Below are 15143 nucleotides of genomic sequence, written 5' to 3' on the forward strand. Positions count from 1 at the left end.
TTTATGGACAGAATTTCTAGGCGCAGTCAGGGAACGGAGGGTGTCTGCTTTGGTGGCCGCGAGATCTCGTCTCTGCTTTTTGCGGACGATGTGGTCCTGTTGGCTTCATCGAATCAAGACTTGCAGCGTGCACTGAGGAGGTTTGCAGCCGAGTGCGAAGCGGCGGGGATGAGAATCAGCACCTCCAAATCCGAGGCCATGGTTCTCAGTCGGAAAAAGGTGGATTGCTCCCTCCGGGTTAGGGGGGAGTTGCTCCCTCAAGTGGAGGAGTTTAAGTATCTCGGGGTCTTGTTCACGAGTGAGGGAAAAATGGAGCGGCAGGTTGACAGGCGGATCGGTGCGGCGTCCGCAGTAATGCGGTCATTGTACCGGTCTGTTGTGGTGAAGAGGGAGCTGAGTCGTAAGGCGAAGCTCTCAATTTACCGGTCGATCTACGTTCCTACCCTCACCTATGGTCATGAACTCTGGATCATGACCGAAAGAATGAGATCGCGGATACAAGCGGCAGAAATGAGTTTCCTCCGCAGAGTGGCTGGGCGCACCCTTAGGGATAGGGTGAGGAGCTCAGTCACCCGGGAGGAGCTCGGAGTAGAGCCGCTGCTCCTCCGCATCGAGAGGAGCCAGTTGAGGTGGCTCGGGCATCTGTTCCGGATGCCTCCTGGACGCCTCCCTGGGGAGGTGTTCCGGGCTTGTCCCACTGGGAGGAGGCCTCGGGGCAGACCCAGGACACGTTGGAGAGACTATGTCTCCCGGCTGGCCTGGGAACGCCTTGGGGTTCCCCCAGAGGAACTGGAGGAGGTGTGCGGGGAGAGGGAAGTCTGGAGTACTCTGCTCGGACTGCTGCCCCCGCGACCCGGCCCCGGATAAAGCGGAGGAAGATGGATGGATGGATGTATGACCTCATCCTTCATCAATGAAGCCACTCAGTATTACTGGGGAGAACAAATATGTCCCATTTCCATGGTTTTTTTTCTATATCCCCATTATATACAAACGTTTCGTTGCACTCGTTATCACCAAGTCCAACATTTCTACTTTCATTTCATAATAATTAAATTAATGTTTCTTTATGAATAAAACACAAGTCTTCACCTAGTACACTGGATTCAGAATAATATAGCACACATAAAACTGCACATTGTAGCACATTCCATCTGTGTTATTGTTCAGAAAGCTGGTTATTTAATACATTTTTGAAACCGAAGACATTAATAATGGAAAAAAACTGAAACAAAGTAAGATGAGCAAGTTTATTTTCCTTTTTAGAAATTCAACATTTTAGCAAATATCAATGAACAATACCAGTAAAAAAAAACACCTTAAAATACTAAATGAGAGAATATGACCCATCTAAAATGGCAATTCAACTTTTTTAGCTGAGCAGTATATGCAATACCTTCATAACCAGTACATTCTGAAAAGGGATTTCACTACTTCATTTGTTATTGTTATTCTTTTCATTTGCCATATTTTCCCAGCAGGGCTTCTGTTGCTCTGCCGTCCTGTTTTATAAGTTAATGAAAATAAATAACAACACATATTCTACAGAGCACACACACTGATTCTCTCTCTCTCTCTCTCACACACACACACAGAGCTTAAGTCTCTTAAATAACAGAACTGTGATGAAATACTGCAAATTAGGTCACATACAATGTAAAATAAACAAGTATGGATGAGTATAAAAAAATAACTTAATAAAGTAAGAATTCCATGAATTATGGATGACAGAATTACTAAGAATGTGAATGGATCCACTTAAAAACAAATTTTTGAAACCTTTCTCGAAATTCCATCTTGACTGTGACTAAGGGAAGTACTCAGTGAAAATGTCCCACGTATTCGACTGGCTTTCTAGGTTCAGCAGTTACACGAGCCACATCATACTCACTATGGCTTTAGTGGCTTCTTTTAGTAATAAACCAATGTAATCACGCAAGTTTATTTTAAAACCACACCAGTGGGATGTTAACGGCTTGGGTGGTAGCCCTCTGTCCTCGGTCCCCCGTGAGACACCCACCTGCAGGCATGCGATGGCGTTCTGATAGCAGGTGAGCTGCCGGGCCACGTCGGTGCTACAGCGGGCGGCGCAGTGCCATATGGAGGCGAGGCGCTCCTCGCCCTCGTCACAGAACTTCTTCATGTCTGTCGTGATGCTCTGGCTGAGCCTCGCCTTGGCCTGGACGCGCTGCTCAAGGAGGAGCCTGATGGACAGCCAGCGAGCAGACAAACACTCCACAATATGAATGTAGGGGAGGTACAATGGGCAGGAATAGCTGTTTCTGAAATAGCGGTTACAAAGCAGGCCTGTAAGATGAAAGTGAGAGCTATAGGTTCAACACACACACACACACACACACACACACACACAAAAGCTGCTTATCCTGAGTGGGGTCGCCGTGAACCAGAGCCTAACCCAGCAACACAGGGCGTAAGGCTGGAGAGGGGGCACACCAAGGACGGGATGCCAGTCTGTCATAAGGCACCCCAAGTGGGACTCGAACCCCAGACCCACTGGAGAGCAGGACCCGGCCAAACCCGCTGTGCCACCGCACCCTCCTATCGGTTCAAATTGTGAATAAAGCATAGATGTATTCAACAACACACTGATTACATACATTAAAATGTGAGCCCAGCAGCTATTTCCTGAACGTGGTGCAAGTAAAGCGGTCACAAAAGCAGATGATGTGTTATATTCCATGAACACTGTATGAGATGAACGCCAGCTGGAACAGACACACAGCTGTACGTCTATTGGCCACCCCGTCTCGCTCTCACAGCCTGTGCCTGGACTGCGGAATGTCCCTTAGGGCCTCGTCCAGCACCAGCAGCCCGGTCTTCCAGTCGCCCCGGTCGGCGTGGATCTGGAACAGTAAGCTGACCAATGCTGCTCGTAGAGTGAGGTCTTCATGCGCATCTTCCTGAGCTGCCAAGTGCAAGAACGAGGCAAACACTCATAACTGCGATCACATCTTTTCAGGTAAAACCGAAACTGGCGGGCAGCTTTCAGCACTCAGTGTGGTGTTGGGTCCATGCAATCAGTTTTTGGGGAAAGAGGTTCACCCGGACTCACCCTGTGTCGTCACTGTCTCAGACGGCTGCTCCAGAACCAGTTGTGTTTGCACAGGTGATCTGTTGTCTTTGGTGCTGATGCTGGTGCTGATGCTGGTACTGATGCTGGCTATGGCTCTGAGGATGGCCTCCACAGGGGCCCTGAGCTCCTGTCTGCCCTGGGCCGTCTCTGCCAAAGGCAGGCAGGCATTCCAATAGTGGCCAGCAGCCGCCATACACAGAGTGTGGCTTCCGGCCTTTTCTGCATAACTTTTCAATTTAACAAAAAGAGAAAAGATGAATAGAGTGAAAAACTGGGCAAAGAGGGTATTCCTTGGTTGAGGTACTTGTCCTAAAATGTGTCAGTACTCCAAATGCTCCTAAATGCTCTCTATCATACACTGTGTGTGTGTGTGTAAATATAGTTATATAAAAATAGGTAGTTACTATATATATATATATATATATATATATACACACACACAGTACATATACAGTATATATAGAGCTGTGTTTATATATATACATACAATTTTGATTCTGATGTAAGTAAGGAGATTTGGTTGGAATTCACATCTGGTGGCTATTTAATTTTTCTTCTGATACTTAGCAATTTGTTGTTGTCACTGGACCTCACTTTTCTGTTCCTCTGGTTCAGTTTTTGTTCTTTCCTCACTCTTGTAATATACAAAGCGAAAGGTCAGTTTCCTTAGTATTAATTTAGATTGGCGTTTGGTTACTTTTGATAGTGTTGCTACGAGCCAAAAAACCGAGCGCACGGTGAAAATTGAACAAACTATTTTTCGGATGCGCTGTTATTATTTATTTAAAACCTAGTATGAGGACTGACGGCTTCCAGCTTCGGACTCACCTGACAGCGCAGAGCAGCGTGCTCAGAGCGGCCCTGTACTTCACAGGATGCCCATTGGACTTGTGCAGCAGACTCTGGCCCCTCATACACATCACACTGCTGAGCATTTGCTGGACGTTTTCATCACTGTATCTTTAGAGAAAATAAAGCACATCACATGGCCTTTTTCAAACGTGTGTGTGTGACAGGCCACACCAAAAGCTGACATCCTCAACATCCACATGTATTTTCACTGGGGTTCATCTGTGTCCTGTCAATGGGCACTAGATGGCATTTCGACTCTATAAACCAAACACGCTGACAACCAGTAGCATCACTGCATCGTTACTTGCATTAAAGTAACATACGTACTATTTTAAATTTCACACCTCATTACTCTAGACAGAGTCGCCAAGTTCTCTCATGCTGGGGCAAGTTTGCTTTGGAAAAGGATTTTAACACATGAATATTTTTAATGACATAAACAGTGTTGTGCAAAATAAGGTTGAAGTTTTCGCACACACACACACACACACACACACACACACACACACACATTGACCGAAACCGCTTGTCCTGAGCGAGGTTGCAGTGAACCGGAGCCTACCCTGGCAACACAGGGCACAAGGTTGGAGGGGGAGGGGACACACCCAGGACGGGACGCCAGTCCATTGCAAGATACCCCAAGCGGGACTCGAACCGGAGAGCAGGACCAGGCCAAACTCACTGCACCACCCCACCCCCTGTGCTAATATAAATTAGTATAAAAAAAGGTGACATTCATCCAAGTTGACGACTCAAGAGAGAGTTGAGTAAAACTAGAAGTAACACATGACAATCTGGCAAAAATGGCACTTGGCCACTTTGCATGTTTCAAGACAAACAATGAAAGAGACTTATCAGCAACTTAAAGGCCACGTACAACACAGTCTTAGCATCTGTCCCCAAAAAGTTTCACACCCAGTCACACCTTGAGTCTAGAGTTTCTGGCCATTAATGGGTCGTTAGAGTGCCACTAATTGTGGGAAAACAGGACACCACCCAGGTTAATTTGAACACATCCTCTAATTGCAGGTGATTGTTGGGTTGTTAACAGACCCCAGTCATGTGAGTTTCAAGTGGGCTCCACCCACAGATGTTCCAATTTAAAAACCTAAACTCCCCACCAGTCATTTAGAATGGAAGAAGCCCCTTGGATGAGTGCTGAAATGGTGCCAAGAACCCTCATGCAAGTCCAGCTGCCTTTGCTTTAAGATATACCATGACCTGGACAACTCAAAGTTTTCACAGACAATGAAAGAGAGGTGAGGAACTGCTACAAAGAATGGCTGGAAACTTATTTAATTGTTTCAGGAGGTCCCTGATGGTTTTCTGCAGTCTTGTAAAGGCCATAAATGAACCAAAATCCTCATTCCAGTGGAGAGACTGATTATACTATGTCCTATGATTATTTTCTTTTTTTTTTTTTTTTTTTTTCTGGAAAAATGCAAATGCAAGTGTGTGGTGTGTGTGTTGCGATGCTGATCCATGGAAAGAGAGACTCACAGAGCACATGTACTCATCTTCACCCTCTTTAATGCGGCATCCTCGCACTGCAGGGCCTTCTGGGAGCAGCTCATGATCAAATCGTGGTCCTGGGCCACATGGGCAAAATGCAGCAGGTGAGTCCATGTGTGCAGCTCCACTGTGGGGTCTGTCCATCTGCACTCTGATGCCATTGTGACCAGCTGGCAGGAAAAGTGCACATTTAAGAGACAAAGGGCAATGACGATTCTCACGTTAATCACAGGGAGGGAGGAAGTGTCTCTGAAGCTTTTTATAGCCTCGAGGAGCATGTAAAGATGCTAACAGTAAGATGTCCAAGACTTTTACTATAGTATGTACCTCTGACAGAGTGGGAAGAGAAGATTCCATGACACCAGAGTTACTTTTACTCAGTAACACTTCGATAGCAACCAGCACACGTGTCATGGCCATTACTGTGTCATCTGTACACTGCAAAAAGGGAACAGAATGATAATTTGGGAAAAGTCTATACATATTATAGGAAAAGACCTGTTTAATGGCTGAACCATTTGGTCTCTGAAGTTGTATTCACTGATATTTTGCTCTGGAGTGCTTTTTTTTTTTTTTTTAAAAATGTCAACTTTGACACATGATGTATCACTTCAGATGCACATGACACCTCTTTCACACTTGTGACAGTTTGCAAGTGTGGATTCTGGAGAATGTTCTGATACTTGCCTGAACTCCCCCCTGTCTCATAAATGTGAAACAAAATGCTGAGAGAGTGAGGTTAGAGAAGTACCACGAGCAGCTCTAGTTTAGCCTGCCTTTTAAACAGGCATCTGAACTGTTTTTACACTTCATAGCTATACATACTGACAAGGCACAGAACTACTGAGATTTTGAAGCAAAATATAGATGTTTTATAAGGGGGTTCTGAGATGTATTCATTTATGATTGGAAATTCTGTGACATCATATCTTAAATAATTAAAACAGCAGAGGAACATCTTTTCTTTGCAAGAGGAAGAGGAGCAATTGCTTTCACTGGGGCTAAAGGGAACAGTTCTGAGAGAGCAAGAAGCAGCTCCCTTCTGCGCCTGGGGTTCACCTCCTCGTCAACGTCAGGGTTCGGTCCGAGCTGCTGCTGCAGGACTTGCTTGATCTGGACCCAGGTGCCGATGACTTGCTTCCGTGCGGCAAGCGTAACTGCCTTTCCCCCGTCGGTGCTGCTGGTGAGGTGGAAGGCGTAGTCGCACAACTGCAGTTCGAGAAAAGATGAAGCCGCTCATTATTACGCTTCTTTAAGCAGAAGTGCTTCGGCCGGTGAATTGCACACTATGGAAAGGTCAACACACAGCTGAGTAAAGAGTTTTAGCAGCATCACCACACAATAGGATCCTCTTTAAAAATGTACCCATTTCAAAAAGCCCTGAAAGCACATCAATAATACAAAACAGTTTAAAAAGCCTAAATCCACACAGGGGGATCTGAATTATGAAGAATAAGTCTCATGATAAAATATTGTTTGAAATTACCTGTTTTTTTTTTTTTTTTTTTTCCTTGGGGGGGAGAATTGAATAAAAGAGCAGATTGTTGCCAGTTAATAAAAAGGAACCATCATTTTCAGACTTAGTTAATTCAGTGACAACGTGCTGCTCATGTTGACTTTGTGGTGATGAAATGGCATTTTCTTTATCTATAGTATTGCTGTACTTTAAGTGGTGTAAATTTTCAGAATGCACAGAAAGGTTTTTGCTCCTACTGAAAATGGAGACAGAATTGGTTTGAGCAGTGTAAACGGTGCAATTCCAGCCAAATTCCCCCGAAACTTCAAACATTATGAATGCAAGGCTACAGCTCAAATACGCTGAACTGCGTGAACCCTGCATCAAAGATCTTTCTGAGCATTGTGGGTTTAACCCATTTTGAAAGATCTCTAAGTTCACACCTCCCATCTTTTTAGCTTCTGTGTGTGTGCACCCAGCAGAACACTGAAGAGGGTCACGGTGGATCCCGAGGGACTACCGCCCACAGGTGTGTGTATAGTTGTTCGCCAAAGGAGGCTAAACAAAACCCCAAGCTCTGCAGGCAGATGTCAGACATCTGTCTTCATCGCTCTTTCGAGCGTTGTGGAGGCTCCGCACACCACAAAGCCTGCTTCTGTGACACGTCAGCTCACCGCTCAAGTGTGGATGCGTCCGTGTGACAGCTTCCGTCTCGAGATCAGGAGAGTGTCATTTATACGGGTGGAGGGAGCAAGGAGTGCGGCGAACGCCCATACAGCCACCCGCTGAACACAAACGCACATCATTTACTGTTCAGCCCAACATCCGAGGAAAATGTTTCTCGTTCCAGGAGCGGTGCAAAAGCAAACGGTGCACCTCTGGTATTGCGCATCTGAACTCATCACAGACCTCTAGACAAAAATATGCACAATTCCCCAATTCACACACATTCTCTGTTAGGCTTTACGCTCAAACTGGAAACACATGAGCATTTGCCTTGTTCCCCTGTGAACATATTCCTTGATTTTCTACTGCCTCTATCCACAGGGCTCTACTGAAATAGAAAATAAATGCAACGAATTGTGCGACACCTCAAGCCTCCGTGCAGCTGCGCCTCTGTCATTTTCCCCTCTTGCTCCCTGTGCCCCCGTTTCCATGCTTGTCACGTTGTTTCTTTGGTCTAAATTTCATGCACTGCAATTTGTTTAAAGCCAAACTTACCCTTTTATTGTGTGGGCATGCAGGAGTATATAATACAATTATTGCGCTGCATTTTATGTACAGCAATTTCACAATTTCATGCCATTTTCCACGAAACGAACTTACTGCCTTTCCCACTTTTGACAAAGTGCGCTCATCGAAAAAGTAAAGTACAATCATTCAACAGGTGCGAGCTTTGTATAACAGCAAAAGCCAAACAAATAAAGCCAGTTCTGGGTTGTAGACGCCAGCAGCAGTCGGAAAGAAACCTTATTCGTATAAAAAAAGAACAACGGCGGTGCCAAGCCTGGATACAAGAGGAGGAGGGTTGGGTCCCACTCTGTAAACGCTCAGCTTGTTACAGAAACACCGGGAGAAGTGACACCTCACTGTTAGTGGCCTATAGCCCACCTGGGCTGATGGACCGATCCAAGCTGGAATACGTATTAGTGTCAGTGACAAGTCAAGCTCACCTCCAGCACCTTCTTGCCCTCTTGAACAGTAGCAGGATCCATGGAGATGCTCTGAACGCTCTCCACTCTCTTCCCTGCTCCTTTCTTGCCTCTCTCAGGAGGTGGGGGCTTCTTGTTTTCCTCTTTCTCCTGGGTCACCCTGTTGGCAGGAGGACTTGGCGATGGGATCAGGATTTGGGCCACTGTGTTACACAGCAGAACCTGCAGTACCATCTCACTGAAGGAGGAAAACACAAGAAAAACACACCGACTTACACAGACACACTCCGCTGTACACCTTATTGGTGTTGGGTGGTGTGACAGGATGTGGGTTCGATCTCCGTTCAGTGTGTGTGGAGTTTGCATGCTCTCCCTGTGTCTGCAGGGGTTTCCTCTGGGTGCTCTGGTTTCCTCCCACAGTCCAAAGACATGCTGTTCAGGTTCCACCACCAGTGTGTGAGTGACAGAGAGTGTGTGTGTGTGTGTGTGTGTGTGTGTTCCACTGATGTATGGATGAGTGACCAAATGTAAGTAGTGTATCTAGCAGTGTAAGTCACCACAGTGAATAAGGTGTGTGGGCTGATTACACTTTGGAGAAAAGTGTCTGCTAAATAAATAATGTAAGTGGAATTGTAAAATGTAAGTTGCCATAGATAAAAGCATTAAAAAAAGTCAAGACATACAGTATATATATATGCCTGAAAGTTTAATCTGTTTCCTTTTTTGCTGTGCTTGCAATAATGCATTTACTAACAAAACATGCTTTTATGATGAAATGGGGTACTGACTGTCTTGACCTTTAAAACAACTATGTTATTATTATTATCTTCTTGTGCCTTTTACTGAAGACAAAGTCATATTAATTATATGCACTGGATAAATTTTTTTTGAATGTTGACATAAAACAGCAAGTATCAGAAGACTGTAACAGGTTAACTGTGGCCACAAAGCCCAAGCCCACCTGGTGTGTCCCACCAGCTTCATAATGTCAATTAATTTCTGAAATGGGGCTAACAGCTGGCACTGCCCCCCTGCGGCCAGGATGTGTTTGTTGTAGTTCCACAGGTACACAGCTGCATTGGAGATGATCCACTGCTCCCGGATCTCTGCACCCAGCTCTGCCGCCCGCAGGAAGCTGATCGTGGCCTGAGCAGACATCTCCAGGGCCCACTCCCTGGAGGAGGACAAAGAGGACACGCGGGATGTTACTCCTCTTTAAAGCACAAATACAAAGTGTGCCACATCCCTGCGAATCATGTGGTGCTGGGCATGAAGAAATCAGAGCACTTCAGTCAAGAACCGGAGAGCTGTCTGCGAGGGTTCATTGGAAGACGTCCCTCGCCAGGGGTGTCGCAGCTTCTTACAGCGAAGCATTTCTGTTCTCCATTAAATGCGCTGGTGAGGCTTCATGAGGGAAAACAGCAGCCTGACATCAGCTTACGCTACAGGGCATGTCGACATGGCATCATCATTGAATAAATGATCTAGTCACAAAAAATACACATATCCTTTGGCCAAATAAATGCGAAATATGAACATGGATATTTGTGGCTGAAATTGCTTTAACTGCGTATATGCATGAAACAGTGCGCGAGTTCAAAAGCTTAATTTTTTTTTTAAGGCAGTTATTGCCCTCATTAATTATTTCTGAAAAAATCTGAACAACAACACGACAAAATGGAAACTCGAATTGTCTGGGAAAATTTTGGAGGAATACGTTGAGACGCAGCACATATATGAAGATGAAATAGAAACTGTGCTGACAAAAGATATTTATGTCCAACATTAGTTATTTTGTCAGTTATTAGTTATCAAGCAGTTAGCATTAGTTTTTTTAGCAGCTACCAACAGAAGGGAGATAAGCGGCTCGTGTCGTGCAAAGAGCCACGTAAAACGATGCCTCCACGAGATGGCAGAGCGCACCTGTAGATGGTCCACTGTGGATCTTCCTCCGGTGGGACATCTTTCCTTCTGTCCTCGGGTGGTGACGGCTCCTGGTTGAAATTCACACCCTCCGAACGCAGCTTCTGTATAGCGGCCTGATGGCACAGAAATCTCGTGATTGTCCACCTCTTTTAGCTTTTCCCTACTTTTTCCGTGCTATTTCGCCAGAGAAAACATGACCGCAGAGCAGAACGCAGAAGATGCAACATTAATAATCCCAACACACATAAGAATCCCATTTTGCCAGCGTGCTCAGTGTCTGAAAGCGAGCACTGACGTGAACCCTGCAAATTTCCACTGAACGTTGCAGTTACAGAACTCCACGGAGCAGGGAGTAGAAGAGGAGTTGGAAAGCCCAGCTGAAGCAGCTCCATCAGTGGAGGTGAAACCTGTCAGTGTCCATCCTGAAGGACGCTTGTGAAGAACGACTTCCCAAAGAACAAAGACGTTCTTCATGAGGTCATCTCTTTTGCATGCTTTTTACTTTCCGAGTTCTACATTAATTAATTGTTTATTTTTATCAAAGAGCTGTCAAATATGTCTCCGGGGGGTTAATCGGCAGTCCTGCACTTGCAGTGTACAGGCTGAGTGAAAATGGCTGCAAGTAGAAGAGGAGCAGGAAAGAAAAAGCAAAGAAAATGGCAAAAATAAGTGCAACTGGATGGACAAAGGATAATTAATTATTTTCAATAGCATTTGTTTTTACACAGCATCATTCCCGCAGGAGCTTCCCAGAGCACTTGATGTACTTTAGCATTCAAGATGATCCGGCAAGATCGATGATGAACACGGCAACACAAGAGGGAGGCTTGGTAACTGGATGCACGTTTAAAGGAGACGTGTTTAAATTCCGATGTGAGCAGAACAGGACTGTGTCCAATGGAAGTGTTACAAGGATTTTAAAAAATACTCTTAACAAGTGAGGGATGGCCAGAAAAACAACTGTCATGTCAAAGTTGCACAAATGAAAACATCTCATGAAGGTGAGAAGAAGAACAGAGCAAGTGAAGAGGAGGAGGAGACAGAAAGAGAAGGCAAGTGCAGCGAAGGAGTCGAGCAGTAACTCAGTGGGCAGACGTGACATTCCTGTGGATAAAAAAAGAGGTGAACAACAAGAGTAAACACAGGGTGCACTGAAACAGCCAAACGGAGACTGGGCATTAACCTCAGCATTTACGAAATGAATCTCGGCCAGCAGTACGATCAAGTCCCGCTCTACGGTGCGAGTCGGAGTCCCCGCGGACTGCTGGGTCTCTGCGTCCTCCGCTGGGCCCTCTTCCTTCTTCTCTTCACCTGTGAGCAATTAGTAGAGCAATTAGTGAAACACAGCAATAGCTGCGAGAAAATGAAATCTTACACCATGTAGAACAAGTGAGAACCAACGAACGAACAAACCAACCAACTCAACCAACCCAACCAACCGTTTTTAGTAGCTGCTTTTTCAGTTTCGGGTTATGGTGGCCCAGAGCCGAGACCAGGAAGTTTATGACGTGAGGCAGGGTACGCTTTGGTTTTACACCCTTTAAATATTTTATAGATCAACGATATATAGGGCAAGATCAGCATGTATATGTAAATTTATGAGCAGCAATATATTACTTGTTAAATTAATGTTACATATTAAATCACTCTTTTAAAGCAAGGACTGGCATGTAATACACAAGTGTTTTCAAATAAGATGAAGAGCACTGCTTACCATTGACTGCGGACAAGTTCCAGCGCCCATCGTCATAGAGCAGACAGAACCTGCAGGCCGCCCTGCACACGTCCCAGAGCCCCCGTTTACGGGCCGTCTTCGCCAGCACCGCCCATAGCCTCAGCCTGCCGAAAATGGGCGTTTTTTTTCAAAACAACACTGTGTCGTCAAGTATCCACCCTTTTACAAACGTACATGCATTTTCTTTGTGTGTATGGTTAGGGTTAACGTTCAACAGTTCAAGTACACAAATAATACTGGATATGAGCCATTGAAATATCAATTGTTACCGTGCATGATAAAAATTAAGACAAAATGTGAGAATATTGTTCAGAAGTTTTTAGAAATGTCTAAATGAAGGTGTTGTAATCATCACTGAAACTAGGAGTCAATGGTGTGACTTTCAGCAGGACCGCGCACGCAAACGCGCGCACGCACACACACACACACACACACACACACACACACACACACACACACACACACACACACACACACACCTCTCGCTATCGTTAGCGCTTCCTTGTTGTTTCAGATGTCGATCTGCTGCCTTCAGACACGTGGTGTGATGCCGAGCTTTACTGGCGAGCTGGTCGACCACACTTTCTTCACGTTTCCCTGAGGGCACAGGACGTTCAGGCAAAGTAAGACTTTCAAAACGATTACGGCAAATCAGATAAAACTCACTTTAATCTCATAACCTAATGGCAGAAAACAGACTAACAAAGCAGCCAATTTGAAACTGTGGACTGATAATATACATACATTTTAGTATATTTTTCTAATTATCTTGTATTTCTTATTTTAATTTAACAACAGAAAAGAACAGGGACACTAAATACTGTAAAGCATGGTGAGAAGTGTAGTACATCTAGCAAAAGGCTGCATTCAAATGCAAAAAAAAAAAACAAGTGTTCAAAAATTACCAAAACTTTTTAAAATTTATTAGAATCATGATGCAGCTTTTATATCAGTTTCCAGCTATATTAGAAGCAGGTAAATGAGTGAATCACATACAGTGCTGCTTCTAAGTATGTGAACCCTGTAGGAATAGTCTTATTCTTGTATAAAACATTACAATAAAGTTGTAAAATCTCAATCAAATATTAAATAAACTTATAAAATGAATAAATGACTATGATTCACATACCTGGTTCTGATTAAATAATGATTTCATGGTAATGCTAAGGGACACTAGGGGTTCACATACTTTCAAAGCAGCACTGTATTTGTGGAGTATGTGTAATAATAATAATAATAATAATAAGATATATATTCTGTATCTTCATGAAAAACAGAATTTAGGTTATGATTTAACAGGTATACCAAAGGGAAAAATGGAAGGTTTTTAACAATCCTTTGAACGTGAATCCATTCCAGTAAACTTCAGCGTTGTCACATTCCCAGAATAGAATTTGTGAATTCAGAACAGAATTTCCAGAACAGGCTTTGTGGAACAACGTAAAGATTCCCTACTGCATTTTACTGCAACAGAGACATCCGCGTCTTCAAAAACTTGTACCCATCAGCATCAAGACAAATCATGACTGTACGCAACGTTGTAGATACAAAAGCACAATTACCCAAGCAGGAAATCGAAGCATGTCCAACACTCTTGGTTGCAGCGTAAGGAGACTTTTTAAAGACAACCAAAACCCAAACCAACCCTAATGGTGAGAAGCCAACTGAATTTCCTTGGACAACTTTTCTTTTTTTTCACCCCGCAATCACAGTTGTCATGGAGACTTTGCAAGACATGCTTCAACAGTCCCAAAGGGTCTCATTTTCCCTCCCTGCAAGGGTGTATCTGTTTTCCCTCAGTGTTACCCTGGAAACAGCATGAAGACGGCTTGAAACTAGTACGTGTAAGTAGAGACAGCAAATGTTAGTAATGCCACCGCAGTAAGAGGATTTAAATATACCTTTGGCTTCAACGTCAGCTTCCAGGAGCACCTGAAATGCATCAGGGGCCAACGCTTTACCTGCATTAATGAGCAAGGACCTAATCTTCTTCACGTCATTTTTTGGGCTTCCACGCTTTGCCTGCGGTGCAGGAGATACAAGTTATTTTCCTTCACTCATCCTTCATTTGTTTCGTTCAGAATAAAAAGAAGGCCTTTTGCAGCGCAGATCTTAAGGATGGCCTCCAGGGAGCAGAACCGTGTCGACACACCTGTTCAATAAGCAAGGCGGCCCTGTCCTCCGCCCTGTCTGGCATCTCGTACAGCGAGCGACGCGCCCGGAGCTGGCGCAGGCTTGCGGAGAGGCGCTCGCGGTGCATACCCTCCTCGTCCAGACGCATGGCCTTCTCCAGGTGCTCTATGGCACATTCCAGATGATCCTCCTCAACCTCCATCTCGCTGATCTCATTGTGAACCTGAAAGCGCATCTCCAGCAGCAGGCTGCATCCAGGGCAAAAACACTTATAAACAGGGGTCTCTGAAGTCTGACCAAATCTATTGTGCACAGTTTCAAACGTTTAATCTGCTCTTCACAACGGTACTGTCTTGTTGTTAGTGCCATAGAAGCAACAATAATGGCATGAGGACAAGTTCTCTGCTAAGAGGCAACAAACCATCAGTGATCAAAGTGCATTAGTCAAAAAAGCAGCTAAACAGAATTCATTTTAAACAAAATGTCCAACAGAAGTAAGTAGAAAACAGCAGCACTTGAACCGCGTGGATTAAGAGTTAAGAGGCTAGGAACGCGACACTTATTCAATTGCAATAATAGAGTCAAAAGGTCTCTCTCTTTGGGCAACATGCAAGACAACCAAGAGAACTGTGATGCAAATGGAAAACGCGTCATGAAAATGTCTCAAAAGGACCCACACTATGTCAGTGAAACCACTCAGCTGTTGCAAACAACCCCCCCCCAAACGAATTTCAAGGGAACGAGGATATCGTCTGTTGCCGATTCACGTTCGCAAAGCAGTAC

General features: G+C 44.6%; 1 protein-coding gene across 6 annotated transcripts in view; it reads right to left on the reverse strand.

The window, feature by feature from the left end:
- cfap46 (cilia and flagella associated protein 46) overlaps positions 1 to 15143 on the reverse strand; it is a 53700-nt gene that overhangs the window by 28459 nt on the left and 10098 nt on the right. For all 6 annotated transcript variants that reach the window (XM_029254185.1, XM_029254188.1, XM_029254186.1 and 3 more), the window contains 15 exons: positions 14380 to 14608; positions 14129 to 14249; positions 12707 to 12824; positions 12207 to 12331; positions 11676 to 11803; positions 10490 to 10605; positions 9528 to 9740; positions 8588 to 8804; positions 6518 to 6667; positions 5786 to 5896; positions 5447 to 5628; positions 3923 to 4054; positions 3074 to 3321; positions 2779 to 2926; positions 2021 to 2204 (listed from right to left, as the gene is read on the reverse strand). In XM_029254185.1, the coding sequence (XP_029110018.1) occupies positions 2021 to 2204; positions 2779 to 2926; positions 3074 to 3321; positions 3923 to 4054; positions 5447 to 5628; positions 5786 to 5896; positions 6518 to 6667; positions 8588 to 8804; positions 9528 to 9740; positions 10490 to 10605; positions 11676 to 11803; positions 12207 to 12331; positions 12707 to 12824; positions 14129 to 14249; positions 14380 to 14608 (2422 nt within the window). The remainder of the gene's footprint in view (positions 1 to 2020; positions 2205 to 2778; positions 2927 to 3073; positions 3322 to 3922; positions 4055 to 5446; positions 5629 to 5785; positions 5897 to 6517; positions 6668 to 8587; positions 8805 to 9527; positions 9741 to 10489; positions 10606 to 11675; positions 11804 to 12206; positions 12332 to 12706; positions 12825 to 14128; positions 14250 to 14379; positions 14609 to 15143) is intronic.

The sequence above is a fragment of the Scleropages formosus genome, chromosome 8 (genome assembly GCF_900964775.1).
Source record: "Scleropages formosus chromosome 8, fSclFor1.1, whole genome shotgun sequence".
Taxonomy (NCBI): Eukaryota; Metazoa; Chordata; class Actinopteri; order Osteoglossiformes; family Osteoglossidae; genus Scleropages; species Scleropages formosus.